The 24,786-nt window shown below is 42.2% G+C and overlaps 1 protein-coding gene across 16 annotated transcripts in view; it reads left to right on the forward strand.

Moving 5' to 3' along the window:
- Positions 1–24,786, forward strand: part of KALRN (kalirin RhoGEF kinase) — a 920,107-nt gene that overhangs the window by 822,405 nt on the left and 72,916 nt on the right. For 10 of the 16 annotated variants that reach the window (XM_053244819.1, XM_053244856.1, XM_053244784.1 and 7 more), the window contains 7 exons: positions 7,814–8,097; positions 9,679–9,783; positions 13,798–13,893; positions 15,805–15,938; positions 17,729–17,795; positions 18,235–18,338; positions 23,596–23,665. In XM_053244819.1, coding sequence (XP_053100794.1) covers positions 7,814–8,097; positions 9,679–9,783; positions 13,798–13,893; positions 15,805–15,938; positions 17,729–17,795; positions 18,235–18,338; positions 23,596–23,665 — 860 coding nt within the window. The remainder of the gene's footprint in view (positions 1–7,813; positions 8,098–9,678; positions 9,784–13,797; positions 13,894–15,804; positions 15,939–17,728; positions 17,796–18,234; positions 18,339–23,595; positions 23,666–24,786) is intronic. The other 6 variants (XM_053244801.1, XM_053244889.1, XM_053244830.1 and 3 more) reach the window with 3 other exon arrangements.

Genomic DNA, 24,786 nt, shown 5'->3' on the forward strand with positions numbered 1-24,786 from the left:
CTTAAGTTACGCAGAGTTGTGGTGGTCAAGCTTAAGGGAGTTCCCTTTTGAAGCAAGGACTACCTTGTTTCTGTTGTTGAACAGGAACAGAAAAGGGAGGGGGAAGGTATTTCATTGAGACTCAGTTTTCCAGATTGCAAATTTTCTACTTTCTGTTGAAAATAGGAACAAAACCACATGTCAGGAATGTTGCAAATCTATTATATGTTACAGGCGGCAGAGGTTGCATGTCTAGTTGAATCGTGTGTGTGTGCACGTGAAAGTATCTCAGAACTTCAGGCCGTTTCTTGCTGGGCAGCAAAAGAGAAGCTATGGGAATGTCGCATGTGCTACTGCAGCAAAAGTGTTGACTTGTGAAGCCACCTGGGGGAAGGGGTTGACACTAGATGAGTTCTCATATGGAACCATAGCATATATCATGACTCTTGCCTGGGATGAAAGAATTCCTTAGAATGTATTAAAACCGACTAAACTGCTAGCAGTAATGGTACAGGCAAGAGCTGAGATTTGCAAGGAAATCTGGAACTGAATAGGTAGTTGCCTAGATTCATGGTGTTCACTGAAATAGTAGAGTTGCTTTGTTAATATCTTCCAATTCTTTATCTGTTTCCTGTGTCAACAATGATACACACACACACACACACACACACACATGCACACACTTGATTGGTGGTAAGGGCTGTTTTCACTTAGGTTTCTTTCTTTGTTGCATTGACACCTACATTGTGATTGTATTATCTTGATTATTAACCTAAAGCTCTCACTCCTCTCTTGCCTGTTGCTGCCAAGTATCCTGTAAGTCTAGCTATTACATAAAATAGTTAACTCTTTCTAGAACACATGCATTCACAATAACTTCTTATGGAAATTATATTGATATAATTACTTTTGCAATAGTAATGACCTTTTTGCTCCAGTCTTGCTGCTTCTCACACAGATGGCCCTATACAATCGTCTCATTTTCACAGAATGACAGAGTTCAAAGATAGCTTGGAAGTCGTCTAGTTCTGCTCAAAGCATGATACTGCTGCAGCGTCTTACAGATCGTTGTCCAGCCTTTGTCTGAAAACCTTCAACGAATGAGATTTTACCACTGTACAAGGCAAACTATTCCACTGTCAAAGAGCTCTTATTAGGAACAGCTTCCTGATGTCTGGTCTAAATCTGTTTCCTTGTGACTTCAACCCACTGGTTCTAGTCCTGTCCTGCATGAACAAAAGAAAACAAATCTGCTCCTTCTACATGATGGCCCTTCAAATATCTGAAGACAGCTCTCGTATGCATACATGGAACATAAGAACAGCCCTGCTGGCTCAGGCACAAGGCCCATCTAGTCCAGCATCCTCTTTCACACAGTGGCCCACCAGATGCCTCTGGGGAGCCCACAGGCAAGAGGTATGTGCATGCCCTCTCTCCTGCTGTGGCTCCCCTGCAACTATTGAGAAGCATCGTACTCTGAGGCTGGAGGTGGCCCACAGCCATCAGACTCGTAGCCAATGATAGATCTGTCCTCCATGAATCTGTCTAAACCCCTTTTAAAGCCATCCAAGCTGGTGGCCATCACCGCCACATCCCATGGCAAGGAATTCTATAGATTAATTATGCAGTGTGTGAAAAAGTAATTACGCTTGTCAGTCCTAAATCTCCCAACCTTCAGTTTCATGGGGTGACCCCTGGTTCTAGTATTGTGAGAGAGGGAGAAACATTTCTCTCTGTCTACCCTCTCCACTCTATGCATAATTTTATACACTTCAATCATGTCTCCCCTTAGTTGCCTCTTTTCCAAGCTAAAGAGCCCCAGATGCTGTAGCCTAGCCTCATAAGGAAGGTGCTCCAGGCCCCTGGACATTTTGGTTGCCCTCTTCTGCACATTTTCCAGTTCTACCATATCTTTCTTAAGATATGGTGACCAAAGCTGTATGCAGTACTCCAGATGTGGCCGCACCATAGATTTGTATAAGGGCATTATAATATTGGCATTTTAATTTTCAATCCCCCTCCTAATGATTCCTAACATGGAATTAGCTTTTTTCACAGCTGCTGTGCACTGACATTTTCAATGAGCTGTTGATGCCTCTTAAGTCAACTCTTATCTTCTCCAGGCTAATCATAACCAGCTCCTTTAACTACTCTCTTTAAGACTTCATTTCTGTACCCCTTGGTTGCCTTCATCTTTGTTGCCTTCCTCTGGACACTTATCAATATCCTCCTTCAAATATGGGGCCCAGAACTGGACATGGTATTTCAAGTGAAGTCTGACTAGCATGGAATAGAGTGGTAGAGTGGAATAGAGTCTGACTAGCATGGAATAGAGTTTCTGGTAATCTGGATATTGTCTCTGTTAATGCAGCTTAAAATTGCATTGAGCTTTTTAGCAGTTGCATTACACTATTGGCACCAGTATTCCCTCTAACAGGGATTCCCAGATATAGTTGACTACAACTCCAATAATCCTCAAGCAAAAGCCATTGCAGCTGGGGATTTTGGGAGTTGTAGTTAACAACATCTGGGAATCCCTGTTAGAGGGGACACTGGTTGGCACATCCACATAACTTCCAACCACAAAACTTTTCTCTCTTGTCTGATGGCTACTTTTTCATCACCTGTTTTGTGAAAGTCTGTTCATGTTCACAGCAATAAAACTGTGGCATGCCAGAAATAGATATTTTTGCATGCAAGACAGATTGTAGGCAGGTGGTCTAGTCACAAGAGAGAACATATATTTTGTCTAAACTTGTTAACCTCCTAAATTAGTATGTGTTCATGACAGTGAAAGCTTCAGGTGTTTGGGGTGTCTAGTTTTGACTGAGGCGTCTAATTTTGGCTGAAGCTATATCAAGCTCCATGTTCCTTGGAGACACTCCTTAAAATCTCAGCAAATAATATGACCCATCCTTGACATCTGAGTTTGGTGCTAACGTCTTGGCTCAATAAATACTTAGAAGATTGTGGTTGTGGATTTCTGTATATCCTTATGTAACAAAGTGCAGAAACAGAGGTCTTCATGCTGCTTTTTAAGAAGGGGTGCTTCAACTTCAGTCATACATGTGCTCGAAGTAAAGGCAAAATTTCTCATGGAAAAATAACTATCTGTTCAAGATACTCTCAGCCCCATGCGATGTAATAGGTGTTGCTGATCTTATAGGCACTACAGTCTTCAGAATAGTCGCTAGAACTTTGAGTAGGCTCTTTAAAATTAAAAACTAACTTGAAACCCTTGAGTGTGTGCTTACACAATTATAAAGCTGTACACTAAGGAGGTGCAGTGTTCCCTGTAACAGAGGTTCCCAGATGTTATTGACCACAACTCCCATAACCCCCCGCCAAAGGCCATTGCAGCTGGGAATGCCGGGAGTTGCAGTCAACACTATCTGGGAATCCCTGTTACAGGGAACACCGAGGAGGTGCAACTCTTGTACACCTCTAAATTAAGAGAGAATTTATCTTTTAATAAATGGTTAGTAACAAAAGAGCACTGATCAGGCTACTATTAAAACCACACTTTAAAACTGATGTGCAAAGTATTATAGCTTTTTTCTCCTCCATCCATGCTCGATTGAAGAACTAGGAAGTATTATCTTGTGAGGGAACTGGAAATCTTTAACAGAGTTCTAAGCACATTTCTCAGCATTCACAGAAATAAGCGATGCTTCTTGCTTACTTCTGGCCAATGAGAGCAATTTTCTTGTTCTGCAAACCCCCCCCCCCAAAAAAACCCATTAAACCCATTAAAAAACCCCAAAACCCATTAAACTTTTATCTAGCAGATAAAATACAGTTTAGACTAGAGATTTCTAGAAACATGGGAGGTGCCGTACATTTGTGTAACAGCTAAATGGATACTACTGGAGAAAATGACTTCCCAATGGAAAATAGTATATTCCTCAAATTCTGTTCTCTTTCTTAAAATACTTGTCAGCCTCTAGTCCTTGCATTTTTATTCCTCCCAGAATTATCTCCTGTGCATGCACTATTGTGAAACAGTTGTTGTCTCCAGGCTTCTGCTAAAACACAATTGAGGCTTTACTCTTTTTTTTTTTTTAAGTCACCGTCCATCTTAACTACTGCCTGGAAGCAATGGAGCATAATTACACACGTGTGAACACACACACAATTGCGTGATGAATTTCAACCAACATTCTAATCCCGATAGTCCTTGCCACCACAGTCAAAATTCCAATCTTGACCTCGGTGCTGAGCAAGTTGCTCTGCTCTACGCACATAGACATACATTTAAACTCCTGTGTGTCTATTGTAATGTATGTTCTGGATCTTGGTGTGTTTTCAGGGCTTTATTCACTTCAGTAACTATGGCAACTCTGTCAATGTGGTGAGTTGTACTTGATTTGCCTGGCCATTGCAAAGATTGGGGAAGGCCTAGTACTCACAAAACCTCTGTCTTGGTTAGGAGCAGGAGGACTCGCCTGATGATGTCCTGGGGCAGCTAAATGAGCTACCCACTCAACTGTAATTTAAGGCAGGCCATTTGTTTGTTTGTTTGTTTTTATTTAACATATTTGTATACCACCCAAAATGCAAGTCTCTGGGCAGTTTACAACAAAACAATAAAAAGAACAAGTAAAAAGTTTAAAACATTACAACAATTCAAGATTTAAAAAGTTAAAACTATTAAAAATCATCAAACTATTGAAACAGTATCTAATTAAAAGCCTGGGTGAACAAATGTGTCTTGACTGCTTTTTTAAAAGAGATGGGGAGGCTATTATTTCAGTAGGGAGCATGTTCCAAAGCCCCGGGGCAGCAACAGAGAAGGCCTGTCCCTGAGTCGCCATCAGATGAGCCAGTGGCAACTGCAGACGAACCTCTCCTGATTATCTCAGTGAGCCGTATGGTTCATAGCGAAGACAACGTTCTCTTAAATACTCAGGGCCCAAGCTGTTTAAGGCTTTATAGGTTATAACCAAGATGTTGTATTTTGCCCGGAAACTGATGGGTTTCTGGGCAACCAGTGTAAATCAACCAGTGTAAATCTTTTAAGATAGGATTGATATGGTATCTCCGAAATGAATCGGAGACCAACCTGGCTGCTGCATTCTGGACCAACTGCATTTTCCTTACTACGTATAAAGGCAGCCCCACGTAGAGCGCATTGCAGTAGTCAGGTCTGGAGGTGACCAGCCTTTAGACTGGACACCATTTAAGATGTGTTCAGTCTCTCTCTGATATTTACATGCCACTATATAGGATTCCTTATGTCTCCCTTTGTGAGGTTTTGGGGTGATGTAGGACTCTGTGTTTTGAGGGAAATCAACCTTGTAGGAATTCCTTATGCTTTATTGAAGTTTTCCACATGCTGCCAGCAAGAAAAACAATGACAAAGCCTCTGTAATACTCTACTCTCCTTTCAGTCTCTCACTATGTTGGTGAATGTATCTTTGCATAGCATGAGTAAGGAAGTGACAGAACTGAACACAGACTAGAGATTCAAAACAAACAAGAATAAAATTTGTTTTGAATGGATGTTTCTGAGGTTTTATTTCTACAAGACTCGGTATTGTACTTGCTGATGTGACAAGGTTACACTTTACTTTGTTGTAAGGTATTCTTTAATTGAAAGTCCAAACCAGGCACTTTCACAGAAAAGTAAAGTGTGTTGTGGAGTCGGTGTCAACTCCTGGCGACCACAGAGCCCCTAGCCCTTATTTCAGGGTGCCTTATTCCTTGAGTCACAGAACATCTCCTTTTTGAGACTGTTTCTAACTAGACCCAAACCCCCAACTAACTCTCAACTGACGTTTCTGTCCACACCAACTCCCACCAATTGATTCCTTTGATTGACAGCCCTCTGCAAGGTTCCAAACACGTTTGCATAAAAGTACAGCGCATTAGTCCCTCCATTGTCATTTCATCGCACTCTTTTTTGCTTTTGGTTTGTAAAAAGTAGGTCTTGACTTCAGGCTGGGCCTTTAGATACTTCAGCAGTTCTAAAGATAGAACAAGGCTGCCTTTCATATCACCTGCCAGTGTACCATAATTAGACCTCCGCCAATCATGTGGTATCAAGGAACAGTCGTTTTAAAGATAGTAGAATAAGATTAGCTACTGCTCTTCTTGGCACTTGTGTACTGTGGGCTACCAAGTGAAGTACCACCCTTATGCCCACTCTAGGCTTTCGGAACATTTCATAACACTTTATTCTAAGCATTCTGTGTGGGGTGGGATGTGAGATTTTTAAAAAAGCAGTATAGCTGTTGACAGAAGGCTGCCAACCTTGTACCAACTTAACCCTTCTCATATTCTCATTTTTGCTGCTGGCTAGTACTGAGCACGAAAACATACCCCGAAGTACACCTTGCATATTTGCAATCCTAAAAGCATGTCCAGATGAAGAGTTTTATTTTAGACCTGACTTGACTTTCATTTTCTTTTTTTTAAGCCATTGCTTGTGTACCTAGAAGCTTCATAACTTAGAGTTTGGTGTCTAAACTTAGAAACTCACTTTCTTATTTATATTTTTGGGAGAGTCTGGGCTAGTTTATAGCGTGCAGACTACATTTGCCAGCCCAGTAATATGTATTTAAGGTTGTCAGATCAAATGCAAAGCATGTGTAGAAGTTTTGGTATTGCATACAGAGTGTTGTGTAGAAGCATAGAGTCACAAAATAACACCATGGTGAAAGAGTAGGCGGCTGTGTTTTGTTTTAAGGACTTGGGAGACCAGTAATAATGTTTCTCCAATTTACAAATCTGGCGTGATTTACATTGGGCTCCCTGTGCTGATGAACAAGGCTCTATTGTACAGACCTGTCAATATGACACCTCCCAGTCACCCAAAATTTCATATATAAGCTGGCATTCTTGCAGATTAATTCAGCAATTGCTAGAGTAACTAAGTGATCAGACGAGTGCATTGGCAGTGGATCCATTTCAGGTGTAGTCCATTTTAGAAGACAGTGCTGCTGTAGCTGGGAGATTTTGCTAAAGCATTGTGTGAACACATTTTTCATTCTGTAATGTTCCTGCAATGAGTTTAAGGCCCTTCTGTAAAACTGGGAGAGGGAGGCAAACTTATGTCCTATGCCTCTCTTCATTCTCCTAGATGAATCAGTCTTAGACCTTGGAATTTGCTGACAAATGGCATTTTGATGTGGCTTGGGTTCTCCAGTCTTTACACTCCCCCCGCCACATGCCTTCAAATCATGTGGTTTCTGTGGATGGAAAATGTCCAAAGCCTATCACACATAAGATAGCAGAGTAGAACCAATTTCAACAGTTTACTTATCTGCTGCCCCTTTCATGCTGCTTAGTGTGCGTAAACAGATGGAAAGTAATATTGGCAGCAAATAGCCAATGCCAACTATATTTTACAGATAAGGCAGCTCTGGCATTTCAAGGGGACTTAAGGCCACTAACTTGTCCAGAAAAACCAAGCATACCTTAACAGATGTGCATACAGATATCCATCTGTCCAAAAATGGAACTATTCTTCCTTTTTGTTATGAGAAATAGTAATTCTGTGGAGCTGGGAGGGGTCCCAGTACAGAGGACCTGTAGACAAAATTCTCCATACTCAATCCTACCAAATAATCTCTAGCCAATAGTATTTCACAACCAAAGAGCAGGAAGCAATTGGGGGGCATCTGTAGAATGACAAACAAGTTGACTACATTTAGTGGGCACTTGAAATGCTCATAATCGTCTGAGTGTTCTTCTGTAACTTCAAAAATAACTTTTTTCTTTGGGCTTGAAAACCTTTTTGGGCTACATTTTGGCCACTAGGTCATTTCCAGAAAGAATTGTTGACCTTAGGTCAAGACATTATGTAACATCCTTGTTCTCTTTCTGCTGGCAGACTCCTATTCCGCCTCCTCCAATGAAAATGGAGGGAAATCTGAATCGGTTGCCAACTTGCAGCCTCAGCCATCCCTCAATTCCATCCAGAGCTCGCCTGGTCCAAAGCGCTCAACCAACACACTGAAGAAATGGTTAACGAGCCCTGTCCGCCGACTGAACAGTGGGAAGGCAGACAGTAACATCAAAAAGCAGAAAAAAGTGCGCGAAGGAAGGAAAAGCTTTGATTTGGGTTCCCCCAAGCCTGGTGATGAGACCACACCTCAGGGAGATAGCGCTGATGAGGTATGGAAACACTATGACACTTTCTAAAATAATGCTGACTCAGACATAGCATATTTGTGTTAACTTCTGTTGTGTGATGTTGACTAGTAATAAGTTTTTAAAGTAGCCATAGAAAAACATGTAGTCTCATGCCAGCTTTAGGAACCTGTATCCTCTTCATACACAGGGAGCAGACACCTAGCCACTTAGGCTTGTTTATTTCCCTCCCTGGTTCTTGCATGGTCCTAGTTTGGTTCCTTTTTCTTTTCCTAGATCTGGGGATGTACATAATCTTCCCTCTTCTGTTGTGTGAGGGAGCTTCTCAACTATTCATCTTTGCAAACATGTATAAAAGGGAGAAAGTGCTCTTCTCTACCGTTTCCCCACCAATATATGTGTATTTAGCCTACTTTCCAGTAAGCTTATGAGATCACCAAGCTCTCTGTGTGTGTGTGTGATCGTGTGTGTGTGTGTGCGCGCGCACACACACGCGCGCGCGAAGTCACCCATCAACTTCGCAATGCCTGGACCATTGTGAACCAAATCAGGTGCAGTTGTAGGGACACATAAGAACACCTCAACAGCATAGTTTGTGATGATGTCATCCACCCCAATCCAAGATAGTGGACACGTAAACATTTGAGGCGCAAGTGGCCTAACTTGTGAACCACTTAACCGATTTGAACCAGATTTGCTACAGCTGTAGGGACACATAGGGATGCCCAGATGGCATGGTGTGCAATGTAATCCACTCCAATTCAAGATGGCGGCCATGGGAACATCTGAGGCCCAAGCGGGCTAATTTGTGGACAGTGTAACTGATTAAAACCAAATTGCATACAGTTACAGTGAGTGACACACAGGGACACCTCAATGGCATAGTTTCTGATGCCATCCACCCTAATCCAAGATCATGGATACATAAACTTTTGAGGTGCAAGTGGGCTAACTTGTGAACCGCTTAATCAATTTGAACCAAATTGCTTCAGCTGTAGGGACATATAGGAACACCTCATCGGTGTAGATTGTGACAATGTCATCCAACCCATTTAAAAGATGGCAGACACATAAACTTTTGAGGAGCAAGTACACTAACTTGAGGACTGTCTAACCCATTTGAACCAAATTTGATACAGTTGTAGTGAGCGACACACAGGGACACCTCAATGGTATCATTTGTAATAATGCCATCCACCCTGATCCATGATGGTGGATGCATGAACATTTGAGGTGCAATCTAACTTGTGAACCTCAATTTGAACCAGATATAGTCCAGTCACAGAGACAGTGAAAGGAAAGTAGGCTGATTAGTTCTTACTGGAACAATTTGTTTCTTAGCTGCCTTTGGGCAAGGTCTGTGGAGCTCTAGTCACATTTTAATGCTGCTGACAAATGCTCTTATTGATGACTCTACTGATGGTTTTAATTGCTGTTGATAGCATTTTAAATTGTTCTGTTAAAATGTTCTTGGTATATTTCTCCTTCATGCACTGTTTCGGGTCCTGTCTGAGTTTGGTCCAATAATGGAATACTAAAAGCATAGAGCTCCCTTCAGTATTGTTACTTTCCCCCGTTTTGTGATGTTAATTCTCTTGCTTTCAGAAGAGTAAGAAAGGTTGGGGTGAAGATGAACCTGATGAAGAATCTCATACACCACTCCCCCCACCAATGAAGATTTTTGATAATGACCCAACGCAAGATGAGATGGTAGGGCTCTAACTCTTTTCTCCCACAACCCCAAATAACTGTACTGAACTGGTGTTCTGTTATGCAGCTGCACTTTGTATCCTGAAGGACCAATATTGGGCAATTTACCTTCTACATCTTTGTTGCAGTGCTTAGGCATATTCATCTTTACCTTTTGTCAGGGTATATGTGGCTCTGCCTGCTTCTCGTGTAGCTTGAATTTTCTTATCTTCATAAATTTACGTTCCATACCTCTTGCTGTAGGGCAGGGGTTATCACACGTTTTATCATCAGGAAGCACTTTCTGTGTCACTTTGTGTCCCTGAGCATATTCTAGGTGAACACTGGATGTACATAGAGCAGTGGCCAGTTCTGTTGATCTCTGCAATCTTCCCACTGACTGTGCATACTAAAACATATCCAAGCTCCTCCATACACAACTGCAGGAGAAGATCACTGGTTATGGGCAAATCTTTTTCATTGCAAGTTTGAAAACCACTGCTGTAGAGCAACAGCCATGCATGTGCAGGTTTGGCATGATGCTGGTGTTGTATCCCCCTGTGAAGCAGGAAATAAAATGGGCAAGCCAAGGTGAATTGGTCAGTCACATGTAATGGATCAGTCTCTGATGCAGATTGTGCCAAGATCTGGAAAAGCTTTCCACATCCATCAGCAAACTGATGGTGAATGTTCTTGCCTTGTTTTTGCCTCTCTTAACATGACATTGGAGGGTTGTTAGAATACAGATACTGTTCACAGTACCATAACTTCTGGGCCCAGAGGATAGGAGCATTGTTAATCTCCTGGTGGTTCATATCAAGGCAGTTCATCTACGTTTCGAAACTTGTTTTTATCACTCTGTAAAAGTTTACTTTTATATGGGCACATGGGTCCTAATACTGTTCAAAGGGCATCTAAAGTAGAGAAACAGGATTGGGCATTCAGTTTTGTTTCAGTTAATACATATACATGTCTGATAAGAGATGTGTGTTATAGAATTTATCTTCCCTTTTAATGCTCCTCTAAAACTTGCTTCATATATGAAAATACCCATGGGAGTGGTTGCCCGTAATGCAATGTTATGGATAGAGCTAAATTTGGTAAGCCATTTGTATGAGTAGCTCTCCACTTTGGTTTTGGAAAATCGTTAAACATATTAACTTATCTCCAAAATGAGGGGTTTTGTCGTGTTGCGGGGGGAATCACGAAAATCTGCCCAAACTCTGTAGAGAGTGCACTTGTTGCTTATGACTCCAGGGTTTGCTCACATGTTTGCATTTATAAGTGGATACCCACCAGATGAGATTATTTTGAAGTGAACCTAAGACACACATTGTAGGGAGCCTTCCCTGTTCCCGTTAGTGAAGCTAGTTTTTATACTGCCTAGGTGTGGCAGCCCTTGCAGAGACATGGGTCGGTCTTTGATTTAATTCTTTCATGGCTGGTCTTTGTGGCCTTGCATTCTCCCTTAACTTTGGAAAAGTGATTCTGTAGTTCTTCCACCACTCTTCTGCAGGGTCCCTTGATGTTCTTCATTTGCTAGAGAAGCATAAAATGCCCTGTATCTTATAGATTGTGTTTACCACTCATTGAAGACTTGCAGAGTTGCTCACTGACAAGCTTCAGAGGAATCCCCCTGAATCAAACTGCACATGAGTGAAATTAAGGTTTTCCCAGGGTGTTCCCCTACTCCACCCCCAGCTTCAGAAGTTTGAAAGTGGTCAGTGGGAAGCAGGAGGCACTTATCTCTTGCCTTGCAGGCTGTTTTCGTTATCAAAATTGTTTCCTCAGAATTACTTTTTTCCATCTGTGGGGCAAAATACCAACTTGATTTTGATCAGAAAATGGCTCACAGAGGAGGAGATAAGTGCATCCCTCCCCTGCTGCAGACTTCTGATACAGATGGCTGCTTCACACCCAAAGGAGCTGTTGGAGGGGGAAAGGTCTACCTCAGGAAAATATTTGTGCCTTGAGCATCGCAGACATTTTTGACCCTAAGGATTGAATTTGAAATTTTGGCATGGGCTGCAGGAGTCTTCAGGTTGAATGCTGCATAAAGCCCTTTTCAGCTTTAGTAAAGGTGTGATCTATTCACTGCTGCATAAAGTTAGAAAGAATTAAAATAGCCTCTGCAGCAGACTTGGGTATTGGCATAATCCTGAGGATGGAAGATAAGTGAATGTTGTTACACTTATAAGGGAGGGAAACACAATTAATTTACATACATGGAGGATTAATTATCCCCAGTAAAGTGTGCACACTCAGGACTCTCCCAGCATCCTATGTAGTAGTAGTAGTAGAACTTTGTTAGCTGCCCCATAACAAATTGTTCTCTCGGCGGCTTATACCAACACAATGATCAAAACATCCAATAAAAACACTTAAAGACAAATTACAATAGAAAATAGAGAATACAATAAAAGGTTTTTACAATATTTTTTAAAGTCAACACACACTCCATATTTTCTTATTAAGCCTTTATTAAAGATAACGAAGAGGCTGACCTCTGGAAGATAATTCCTGTTGTATTTGGAATTCTGTTGTTACAGACTTAATTTGAGTTGTTGAGAGAACCTAAAGTGAAAGACATGCTATCAAAAGAGATTGACAGAATCTCTAGAATAGGGATTCTTGGGGATAAAGCAACTAGAATGATGCATCACTCAGCAGCAGTCCTTAACAAGGCTTCACCTGCCGGTGGCTAACTCTTCTACAATAGTCTGCTTATTGAGATGGCTTTATGCCCAATCTTTACTGTCACCTCTCAGGGTCTATTTCAGCCACACTTACTAATTTCGCTATATTCCTTGGCACTTGATTGCTGTCATTCTTCTTCCCTTTTGGAAGGCTGCAAATCTGCACCTCAAATGAATGGACTTTGTATATTTATCCTTGTAGATTAGTTTTTAAGCAATAGCTGCCCTTTAGAGTAAAGGTGAACGATATGAAAGTAGTCTGCTGTACCCGGAGCAGTTTTAATGCAGTGCTCATGTTCTGTTTTCCCACATGAGGGGAGAAGGCTTGTGTAGCAAGGATCCAGAGTAGCACCAAGGCCTGGAACAGCTGGAGACCGTGACTGGCCCAAGGAACCCACATTCATGCCAGCTCTGGGTCAGGATTCTGAGGTTGGGGCCCAGTCCTCCAGGGCAGGCTTTCTTCACTGCATGTATCTCTTCAGTGTACCCTTCGTAAATTTTAGGGCTCTCCAAGACAAACTCTCATGCACAACATTCTCTTCACTTCAATGAAGAACTGGTGAGGGTGGACTTTTCTTGCTCGTCCCATTCCTGATTTGTTCAGAGAAGTGGGAAAAGTGGCCACAGGTAGAAAAGGGCCCAGATGCTCTTCCAGTCTGCGTCACAATATTCTGCAACTGGTGTATAAAAACATGACTGAGGAAGGGTCTTGCAAACCTAGAAAACCCTACATCCAAATTTGTAGTAACTAGAAAGCAGAGAAAGGGAACTTATTCTTTCGGATCTTGAACTTCTTGAATATTATGAATTGTTTGACTCTCCAAATGTTGCTTTTCTGTTTTTGACATAAATTAGGAGGAAAGATTCTCCCTTCAGATATATTATTTGAAACATGGCACACAGAATTTGCCCCCAAACTCATAAGTGTCTATGCTGATTCTCATTTGGCAGTTGTTTTAAAACTAAAACTGCTGTATGTGGCAGATACTGTCTTTCTGCCTCACTTTGGTCTTTAAGTTAGCAGCAGGGAGGGGTACCATTCAAAATGACGCTTGGTTTTCTAATTCATCCTTTGTTCTTCTGTGATCTTTAAGAAAATAGAACCATTGCAGGCAGACATTCTTACCCAATTTCATAGCTGGCTCTCTGGTCTTCCTGTCTGCTGCTGAGTGCTGTATTTGTGTGGTGACCTTCCCCCCGCCCCTCCAACTTCATGTACCTGCCATGTTTGTTCCTGCTTGTGTCCCAATATGTGACCTCAAACTGCTAGCCTGTTGCTCTCCTAATTCCTTCTCATTCCTGCTAACCTGCTATTCCTTTGCAAAATGGTGTCTTGCAGTCCTCCTCTTTGCTAGCTGCTCGACAGAGCACCTCTGATGTCCCAACTGCTGCGGATCTTGTCAGTGCAATAGAAAAACTGGTCAAAACCAAGCTGGTAAGTCTGGAGTCCTGGAGTTCTGTGAAGAGAAACAGCCTAGTTGGGCTATGCTTGTCGTTTTGCTGACTCTCCCTGCTTCCCTCACCATTGTTGTCTTGCATAAATGCCTAAGTCGCGTGCTCATGTTGGCTCCGTATTTAGTTGGTTGATTAGTTAAATTGCAGTACGACACGTTTGCACATTCCCCATTGATTGCTCCTGTTGATGTACTGCTTACAATACAGTGCGTAACATCTCTTAATTACCAACTAAATCTTTAAAATTGTGATTGCTTTGCAGGTTGTTTCCTTGTTATAGTATTTACTGAAGTGCCATTAAAGCAAACCTACAAATGTATAGCTATGATCGTGAGAGTGTAGGGGTGATATTTTTAAAGGACTAGGTATTTTTTATTCCTGTTGCTTCATTTTAGGATAAGTGTGAATGAGCTCATGTTCATTCTGAGAAAATGTGATTTAAGAGCTCTTGAGTGTATGTTTCCTAAAATCAAAATTTCAGTTTATTATCTCAACCTAGTTGTAAGCTCTTCAGCTGACACCAACAAAAGAAATCCTAGATACTTTTTTTTTTAAGGGCAGAAAAGGCTGCATTCCTCCTCCTTGGGAGGAAGCCCCATTTAATTTGATGGCGCTTGTTTCCAGGGAATGTGTATTTATATACCTTTTTTTCAAAATAACTGTTTTTTGGATCAGACCACTTGTTGCAAGACTCCATTATCTTAATCATAGTTGGAGTTGCCATCTCATTTCAGATGGAAGTAAGCATTTCTTGTAAACATCTGCTTATCTGTAAGGACAAAGAAAAAGTGGTGGTGGCAGCTCAAACTCTTGTTGTCCCGGTTCTACTAAACAAAATTGTCAAAGATATAGCTGCCTATTATCAGCCTATTGAAATGACTGGATGGAATCTGAATGCTGCTCTTGCTATTAGTTATGCAATTTTCCATTCAGACAATACTTGTGTCTTTTTCAGATGCCAGAAAAACTTCCTGGAATGCTTCTGTGTCTTAAAACTGTGATATGCGAATGGCATAGTAACAGTTTTCTAGATGAAATGAGTATAATCACAAGTGTTTTATATACTGTGACATATAGGTTAAATGGAAATGGTCAGGTTGTAAAAAGTGTGTTTGCACTTGGTTGCATATTCGGAAGAAAAAATGTGTAGAAAGACACATCCAGATGTTGAAATAAAATGGGGCTAATTTAAAAGGGAAATGAGCATGTTGAAAAATAGTCTCCATCAATTTAGATTTCTAACTGCAAATAAGCTTACAGAAATGCATATCTGAGTGCACTGCTTCACAGTAGGAAGAGCACTTTTTAACACTGTCTTGAGCATTCGAAGTAAAAAGCCACACTTGCATTGTACAGTATGCTGTTCATTACTTTGCAACTGGCATACCTCTTTAAAGTTCTTCCCTCCCATTTTTTCACCTATACAAATTGTTCCTCTGGACAACTGTATAGTAACACAAATAAAATTAATCAGGTGCATTCTTCTCTAATGCACCCATATGCTTCCTGGGGGAAATCTCCCTTTGAGGGAACTCTTCTGTAAACACACATTGGATACCATTTGGTGAGGAATAACCCAATCTTGACTGCATTTTAACCCCTATCTGCCCAAACTTCTCCACCTTTACAAGGGGCTCACAATATTCTAAGGAAGCTCTGAAATAGTTCTTCTGACACAATTGAAATGCTCTTAGTATGTGAGATCTGCTGAGCTGAATGGAAAGCCACTTGAAAAAGAATCAGATCTGATTTGGGAGCGTGTTTGGGGAAAACTAAAGGGCTTTTCCCCACTTGCACATTGTTAGAGTTAGAACTCCTTAGAGATAAGTGGGCTACAGCTATATGGGTAAATATTCTGTTTAATCCTCTGTGGTTTCTGCTTATTTTTAAGACATTAGAAGGAGGCTCGTACCGAGGAAGCTTAAAAGATGCCACTGGATGCTTGAATGAAAGTGTAGTACCTTCAACTCCTCCTTTGAGAAATCTTGAAGAGGAACAAAAAGCCAAAGCTATGAGAGGCAGGATGTAAGTTAACTTTCTGTTAATGATGGCTTTTAACTTTTTGAATAGGTATCTAAAAATCTCACTGTGATGTGGAATAATGCAATTATGAGTGAATTCAGGGTTAATGGTAGACGTGCCTGCCAATATTATGTACCTCTTGTCTTTGAAATATATCTTGTGAATATAGCATGGTGGAGAGAGATGTAATGGTGTTCACAGTGGGTTCTTCACCTCTGGAATGATCCCATCTCTGCAACTTGTCTTTATTCAGTCATTTGCTTATTTAAGAGAAAAACAGATGACTCTGACATGCATGGCAGCTATCAAAAATGTGCTTCCATGGAACTGCCTTGAGGAATTGGATGTAGTACATGTTCTTATGGATTTACAGAATTCCTCTCATGTGCAGAACTTGAAAAGATCAACAGTGGAAGCTGCACAGTCCAAGACACCATGTCATTGTAGTGTTGTGCTGCAGCACGGCTATACCTTACCTCTTAACAGATTGTTGGTGTCGCATACATACCAACAGCATATGCAGTGTATTGCACCCAATCTGGCAATTGCTTCCATTCTCTAGCCCAACAAGAGCATTGCTAGGATAGATTCCTTGAAGGTTTCCCAGATAATGCAGGCACATACATGAGGTTATGTATAGTCTGCACTGGGAAGGAAAAAATAACCAGATTGGTAATGGTACCTAGTAACTTAGCAGCCAAGGAAAGCTGTCCTCTGTTTATTGTAGATTATATTGTATACGATATAATATATGTATATTGTAAATTAAATAGATAAGTCTTGCATGCTTTTATCGTTTTCCTGGCCGTGGGGAAAGGCAAGGAGGATACCAGTCCCTAAGGGTCCTTCAACTCTGGAAACCAACTCTCCCTCCTGCCTTCTGTGACTTCACCACAGACTTTGAAGACTACCCTGGCAGCCTTAAGGCCCAGAGGTGTTGTGTGTGTGTGTGTGTGTGTGTGTGTGTGTGTGTGTGTGCGTGTTTTCCCTGGGGTGGAGAGGAAAGACACACCATGAAAGCAGAGGTTTTCATGATGCTGAATTATAGGCACAATACCAAATTCCACATTTGAGTGATGTGCTTGTGGAATACATGCTGCCCTGCTGAGCAGGTACTGAAAGAAGCAGGGCATGTGATCACTGCTTTCCTTTGTACAAGCATTGGAAACTGGAAGTCGGCCTTTGCAGGATCAGTTTTCTTTGGCAGAATGAGAGTATTGGCGTCCGGGGTATATATTTTTATAATGCACTCATTTACAAATGTGAAGACTGACAAAAATTGGAATGCAGCAGCAAGCACAGGTGGACATAAGGAGTCCCACAGTAGAATTGATGCAGTCGTCCAGCCAGAATGGGAAAACCTCCAAGCCCACCAGGCTGCATCGCTCACCCTTCCACTTGCAGGAACTAGAGCCAGGATCTTGCTAATTCTTTATAATCTGTGGGGTAGGGGATATAATTTCAAGGAAATAGCCACACATCCTAGTTTCTTAGACGAAATCTATTGGGAATCCTTGCTGTGTGGGAATTGCCTGCAGCAACCTGAACTGCCCAGATATTGGCCTAGTGAGATCTAGGTCTGGTCAATGCCTGGATGTGAGGCTGCCTGGGCAGTCTACGTATGTCACTTTTCGTTTCATGACAGAAGACGCACAGGTGTTTTTTAAAATAGCTTACCGTTTTTCAGTGATGGAAATCAGTAATAATATTTTGGTAAGGAGGGAGTTCATGAAAACTATACCTGACAGATATGTAGCCTGGTCACTACAATATGCACATCTTTTGAATTTTAGGTTTGTTCTAAATGAATTGGTACAGACTGAGAAAGATTATGTCAAAGACTTGGGAACTGTGGTGGAGGTGAGTTAAAATAAACTAGGTTGGATATGTATTCTCACTGGGATTCTCAAGTTAAATAGTTTTGCAATAAAAGGATAATGCTGTGAACTTTCTTCTTGAACTGAAAACAGATAATTTATCTGCCATCTGAGGGCAAGCAAGAAATGCTTTGACAAACTCTCTCTGCAAACTATTCTAATTATACTTTACTATTGAAAGTTTACTTGCTAACTTGCTGAATTGGTGTCTAATAAGTCCTCAAGTCTCATTGAAACATAATGTGCAATACTAAAATTGAAATGAGAAGTTCCTAAAAAGATGTACAACACTTTGTGCTCTGAGGAGAAAAGATTTCTTTTATGCTATGTCATTTATTCTTCCTTGCATAAAAAGTGAACATGATATATAATTGCTGTTCCATTGCACTCTGCCATAGCTTAATCCCATTTTTTAACTAAAGGGATTCATGAAAAGAACAGAAGAAAAAGGTGTTCCTGAAGACATGAAAGGGAAAGACAAGATTGTATTTGGAAATATTCACCAGATCTATGATTGGCACAAAGAGTAAGTCTGTAATCAGCTTTAAATCACTATTGCTTCAGTGGGTAAGGAGTTTTGAATGGAAAAATGTTGTCTCTTGACTTGAACCACTTTTCCTGCTCCTCATTCTGCATGTATAGTGTTGCACACCTTGGGATAATCCAAAGTTAATTTCAATTCAGTGCCACAAGGCAGATGGCACTGAATCCATGGTAGAATTCAAGATTACTGTTGTGTGCTTCAAATCAGAGCATTCCAGATCTGCCAGGCCACTATGAAAAACTAGCAACTCTTAATCTTGAGAAAGACAAACCAGAGCATTTCAAATGTACTATCGTCTTTCCCCACTGATTTTGCCTGCTAGTAAGAACTGCTATGGAAGAGTTCCAGAGAGTTCCAGAGAGAGAGAGAGATTGAAAACAACTACATTAAACTTTTCTGATCAATGTATTCTTGTTTAAGTGGTATTTAAATAGTGAGCAGGCTTTCATAGATTTTCAATGACAGTATGAATTAGAAGCTGAAGCTTTTAAAAAATGATCCTTTTTACAAGTCTTTTGGTATTACTGGTGTTCATTGCCTACAGATGCCTCCACGTTGCACGTGACCTTGTGTTGTGCTCTTAGCACAAGGCCTAATGATCAGTTCTAGCAATCAAGTGTCTGAAGTAATAGCTATTTCAGGCACTGCTTGCCCTACTGGCCGAGTGTGTTGATTTCAAATACAGCCATTACATACTGTACATTTAATAAGGAAGGTGATTGATTTCTCTTTTCATAGTGTGTTTAGAAGCTTAATTGTACTGGAGCAAAAGTGGAGAGCATATTGAAATTGGGCTGCTTGGTTCAGCTAAATATTGTTGGTTGAATACGACGACACTGGTAAACTCACAGAACAGAGTTACAAATGTGTAACAAGGGAATACTGAGTAGATAGGAAGCTACTTGGCATGTGCACCATCACTCAACTGCTAGATATAGAGAGATGACTAGTAAAGGGCAAGAATAGAAAACTGGTTCACAGTATCAGCTCACCATCTGATTAACAGCTAAGTGAATGGGGGTGGGAAAACTACAGCCTCTTTCCTTGCTATATGTATTTGCTGAGTATTAAAAACATATAGAGCATAACATTGTCTGGACCCTGACTGAAGTTTTGCACCTGTTAATCCGTAATTGCTGCACGTTTCTGGTTATGAGTCTGTAAACGTCTGTGTTTAGGTGAACTAGGATTTGTGTGTGCCCATAAGGGGCAGAAATAAAAGACTTCAGAGGGCAGGGGAGGAGACTGTGCAGCAAAGAATTATTATCTCTAAGAGCTCTTTCTACTTTCTGTGACTCTTATTTTATTTTTATTTATTTATTTAACATATTTTATACCACCCAAAAGGTATGTCTCTGGGCAGTTTACAACAAAAAATCCCCAGAAAAGTTAGAACATTAGTTAAAACAAATAAATGACAGAGAAATTAAAACATTGGTTAAAATAAATGACTCCAAAAAGTTTAAAAAGTTACAACAATTTAAATTTTAAAACAATATTTTAAAACGGTATTTAATTAAAAGCCTGGGTGAACAGACGTGTCCTTAAAGATTTTTTTTAAAATTTTCAGAGATGTGGAGGCTCTTATTTCAGCAGAGAGTGTGTTCCAAAGCTTTGGGACAGCAACAGAGAAGGCCCGTCTCAGAGTAGCCCCTAGACGAGCCAGTGGCGACTGCAGACGGACCATTCCTGATGATCTCAATAAGCGGTGGGGTTCATGACAAAGAAGACATTCTGTTAAATACCCAGGGGCCAAGCCGTTTAGTGCTTTATAGCAGGGTTTCTTAACCTTGGACCCCCAGATGATGTTGGCCTACAACTCCCATCATCCACGGCCACAAAGGGCATGTCTGGGGATGATGGGAATTGTAGTCCAACAACATCTGGGGGCCCAAGGTTAAGAAACACTGCTTTATAGGTTATAACCAGCACCTTGTATTTTGCCCGGTAACTTATCATCAGCCAGTGTAGCTCTTTCAATACATGAGTAATATGGTCTCTCCAAGATGACCTGGAGACCAACCTGGCTGCCGCATTCTGAACCACCTATAGTTTCCTGACTACATACAAAGGCAGCCCCATATAGAGCACATTGCAGTAATGCAGTCTGGGAGTTACCAGCATATGTAGCACTGTTCTGAGGTCGTTGCTCTCAGGAACTGGACGCAGCTGGTGTATCAACCAAAGCTGATTGAAGGCACCTCTGGCCACCACACCTTTTGCTAAAATTGCTGTGTAGTTAGCACCATTATTTGTTTACAGGCTGGCCTTTGGGTTCAGTTCTATTTATTGAGGAACAAGAAAAAGTTACAGCAAGATTCTCAGCTACGATACTGAGTGTGTAATAACATACTGGGGCTATTTTTACGATCACAAAATCGGGCTAGGAAAATCCAAGCCCGATTTTTGTGCTCGTAAGAACCACCGGGCTCGCAGCCGAGCCCAGTGGTTCTGGAGTGGCTAACCCGCTCCTGTAGCCAGCCCCTTAGCCTGGGTTTGTGGAGCGAGCGCTCCGCAAACCTGGGCTATCTGCTTGTGAGTAGCCGCGGTGCAGCTCCGTGCCACGGCTACTCGTGAGTAGACCCCCAGCCGGGAGGCTTAAAAGCAGCCTTCCGGCTCGGGGGTTTCCCCAGTATGCCCTGCTCTTCCTGCTCACCAGACAAAACAGGGTCTCACTGATCATGAGACCCGGTCCACTGCTTCTTGGCTGCTGGGTGAAGACATCTCACGTGGGTTATCCTCCCGGCATGCTCCAGAGGGCAGGACAAAAACTAATTAGTGAAACCTTTACGAGGCCCTGGAGGATAGCCCCTCCCAGTTTTGTTTGTTCTGCAAGAGCTTCAGAGCAGTTTACTTTGCCTAGCTTCTTCTCCCTTATTCACTCTATTTCCAAGATTTTTTCCTCTTTCTCTTCAGCACCCGCTTTCCATTTTCTCCTAACAAAAAGGAACAAAAGAAAGAACCTTCCTTCTTTCCTGCCTTGCCTTCCAACAGTGTTTTCCCCCTCTCCCCTCTTGCCGATACTTTCACTCCTGAGAGGTCTCCATTTCAGAAAAATGGGCCCTGGGCACAGTAATTCACGGTTGCAAGATGACAGAGTTGACAGCCTGCCCCAACGACCAGTTCCTCCAAACACCTCGCTCCAACTCCTCACAAACACGCAGCACTGAAAAAGGTGATACATCACCTTCTTGCCATATCAGCCCTAGAATCGGTTCTAAAACACCAAGCGTCGGGGCATCTGCACAATTTTGTTTACCGTGTCCAAAAAAGACGGGTCATCCAGGGCAGTCTTAGACTTAAAATAGCTAAACAAGTGGGTGAAGCACAGGAAGTTTCGCATGGAAACTCTATGCTCCATAGTAGAGACACTACACCACGCAGATCACCTGGCGTCCATCAACCTCACAGAAGTGTACGTCCATGTCCCCAATATCAGGACTCCCAACACCTCCTTTGCTTCAATTACAACAACCAACACTACAGCGCGCCCATTTGGCCCAGGGAACTGCTCTACACCTTTCCTCCAATTCCAGTCATCAGCCGCCACTGCAACCGGCTACTGAAAGTGCAGGTCATCCTAGTAGCCTCATACTCGCCTCATAACCTGTGGTTCACAGAAATCCTTCACCTCACGGTGGGCAGTCCTTGGTTCCTACCAGCAACAGATAATCTCCTTTCCCAAGGTCTGGTACCCCACCAAGATCCAGAATGATTCAAGCTTGCCGCCTGGTGACTGAGCGCAACATCCTGAGCAGCCATGGTTATGACCCTCGCATTCTGGAAGCACCAACTAACAGAATTTACTAAACTACATAGCATGTTTTCTTATGTTGGTGCACCATGGAAACCTGCAGAACAACTTCTGTTTCTACAAGACAGATTAGATAAGCGTTTTCGGGCCAACGCCATAAAACGGCACACTGCGACTTTGGTAGGCCTCCTCACACCCTGCAAAGGCAAAACACTCAGATCTCATCTTCACCTCCAACATTTCCTAAGAAGGGCCACCCTATCATCTCCTCTGGTCGTCCACAAATTCCCATCACAGAACCTTTTCAAGGTTCTCAGAGTACTGCATGCTCCGCCATTTAAACCCTTCTGCTCCATTTCTCTATACAGCCTGTCAGTGAAGCTGGCCTTCCTAGTAGCCATCACCAAAGTCCCATCAGTCTTCCACTGGTCACAGGACGTTGTGGTCTCCTCATTCTCCCTGAATCCTTCTCATCCCAAAGAATGGGAATGGCACAAATTGGACGTTCATCAATGCCTAAAAGCTTACCTGTCCAGGACCTCATCCTTCTGATCCACGGATGTGCTCTTCATCTCCTTCCAACCATTGACCATTGAGTCAACAAGCTCGCACACCGAATCAAGGCATTCATCTCCCTAGCCTATGAAGTCCAATGCATCTCGACACCTCTCAAACTTACTGCACACTCTACTTGTTTGGCGGCCACTTCAGCGGCATTCTCCATGAACACCCCACTAGGAGACATCTGCAGAGCTGCCACATGGTCTTCGACATCCATGTTCATGCGTCAGTATAAACTGGACACTGCTCACTCCTCTCAGGCTGCCTTCTACAGGCATGTGCTACAGTATGTTCTTCATCCCCGGTAGCCAGAGACACGCCCCCTCCCCATGGTCTTCAGCTGTGGCATGTCCCACATGAGATGTCTTCATCCAGCAGTTGAGAAAGGAGCATTGGCCACTTACCATGAAGGCTTCTTCTTGCTGCTGGAGTTAAGAACATCTCAGCCCACCCTGAGCGTCCAAGGCCACTGGCCTGCAGTTTATCTCCCTGAATTACTTTCTTGCCTTCTCACTCCGCGCCTGCTAGTCCATGTACTCATTTATTTTTTTGTCTTCCTTCTAGAAGCTCAGCTTAACTAACTAAACTGGGAGGGGGTATTCTCCAGGGCCTCTTAAAGGCTTCGCTAATTAGTTTTGTCCTGCCCTCTGGAGCATGCTGGGAGGATAACCCACGTGAGATGTCCTCAATTCCAGCAGCAAGAAGTAGCCTTTACGGTAAGTGCCCAATGCTCCTTGCTTGCTTAGCAGGATGATGCAGATGTCAAGCTACTCTGAGATGATGGCACTTCCATCGGGGTAGTTCGGTTGTCTGTGAGGCGCCTATTGTCATATAAAGCCATCGAGTGTTTGAGTGCAAAGTATTGAAAGGAAGGTATTACTTTTTGAGAATAGCTGTCAATTTCCCTTTCCCCCTGCTTTGCAGTTTTTTTCTGGCTGAACTGGAAAAGTGCCTTCAGGAGCATGACCGTTTAGCACAACTCTTCATCAAACATGTGAGTTGCGTGTTCAGTCTTTACGGGGGGAGGGAGATCTCTCCTAACCTATAGCTCAGTTATACTTACAGGATTTGAACAAATTTGGGGGCGGGGGAGGACTAAAATGGAGACTCTATAAGGTTTAACCCCTGAATGTCCAGATTTTCCTAATTGATGTATATCTTGCATTTCTGGACAAAAGGTCACATTGACAAGTATCCATTGAGGCAATAGGTTAACTAAAGCAATAATTGTCATAAATTATGTTTTATTTGGCACTTCTTGTGTTGAATTCAGCAGAACTCAGGAGTGACTCAAAAGAGAAATCTTAGCTGGAAATGTGCTCTGCAGATTATGTCTAGGTTTTTCCTTCCAGGCTAGAGTGTGTGCGTGTGCATGTGCACGCATGCTGAAGAAAACTACCAAGCTGGTGAAGATGTGTGTGTCAGTGAATTAGAAACTAAAACCAAAACGTCCGAGTGAATGAGTGAGTGCACACTCACAGGCCAGTTTGCATTAACTGTTGCTGGGATAATAGAGTTAGCATGTCCTACCATAGCTTGCAGGGTTTGGATCTGGAATCAGATTCTAGGTCTGTCTTGTACTTCCTATGTGGCCTGTCTCTTGGCTTCAGGAAGCAATAGGAACACTTCAATCCCCCTACAATACAGTCTTTGTGTAATATGCAGCCTCATAATATATAGAACATAAGCCTTGCTGCCACTTCTGTTTTGCCTCTTCACTCTGTCCGGTGATGCCTGGCTTTCTCCGATAGCAAAGAGATGGAATGAGGACATTTTAGCAAAAACGAAGTGGTGTCTTGTGTTAACATGAGTTCTGACCCCTAGTTCTCACAGCCTTTCGCCCTCCTCCTCCCTTGAACAGGAAGAATCATTGGCATCCTGTCTGGAGCACCCACATCATGTGCAATGTTATCTATGTGGGAGGAGAAAGCACACTCCACTGTGAAGGCCTTTGCTCCTTTTCTGAAAGCAGCATATTGATAGGGGAGGATTGCTGATCTTGTGGCATCAAGCATGGATTGTCTCCTTTGCTAAGCAGGGTTTCCCCTGGTTTGCATTTTAATGGAGGACTACATGTGTCAGCACTATAAGATATTCTCTTTAGCGGATGGGGCT

Source organism: Hemicordylus capensis, chromosome 1, assembly GCF_027244095.1.
Source record: "Hemicordylus capensis ecotype Gifberg chromosome 1, rHemCap1.1.pri, whole genome shotgun sequence".
Taxonomy (NCBI): Eukaryota; Metazoa; Chordata; class Lepidosauria; order Squamata; family Cordylidae; genus Hemicordylus; species Hemicordylus capensis.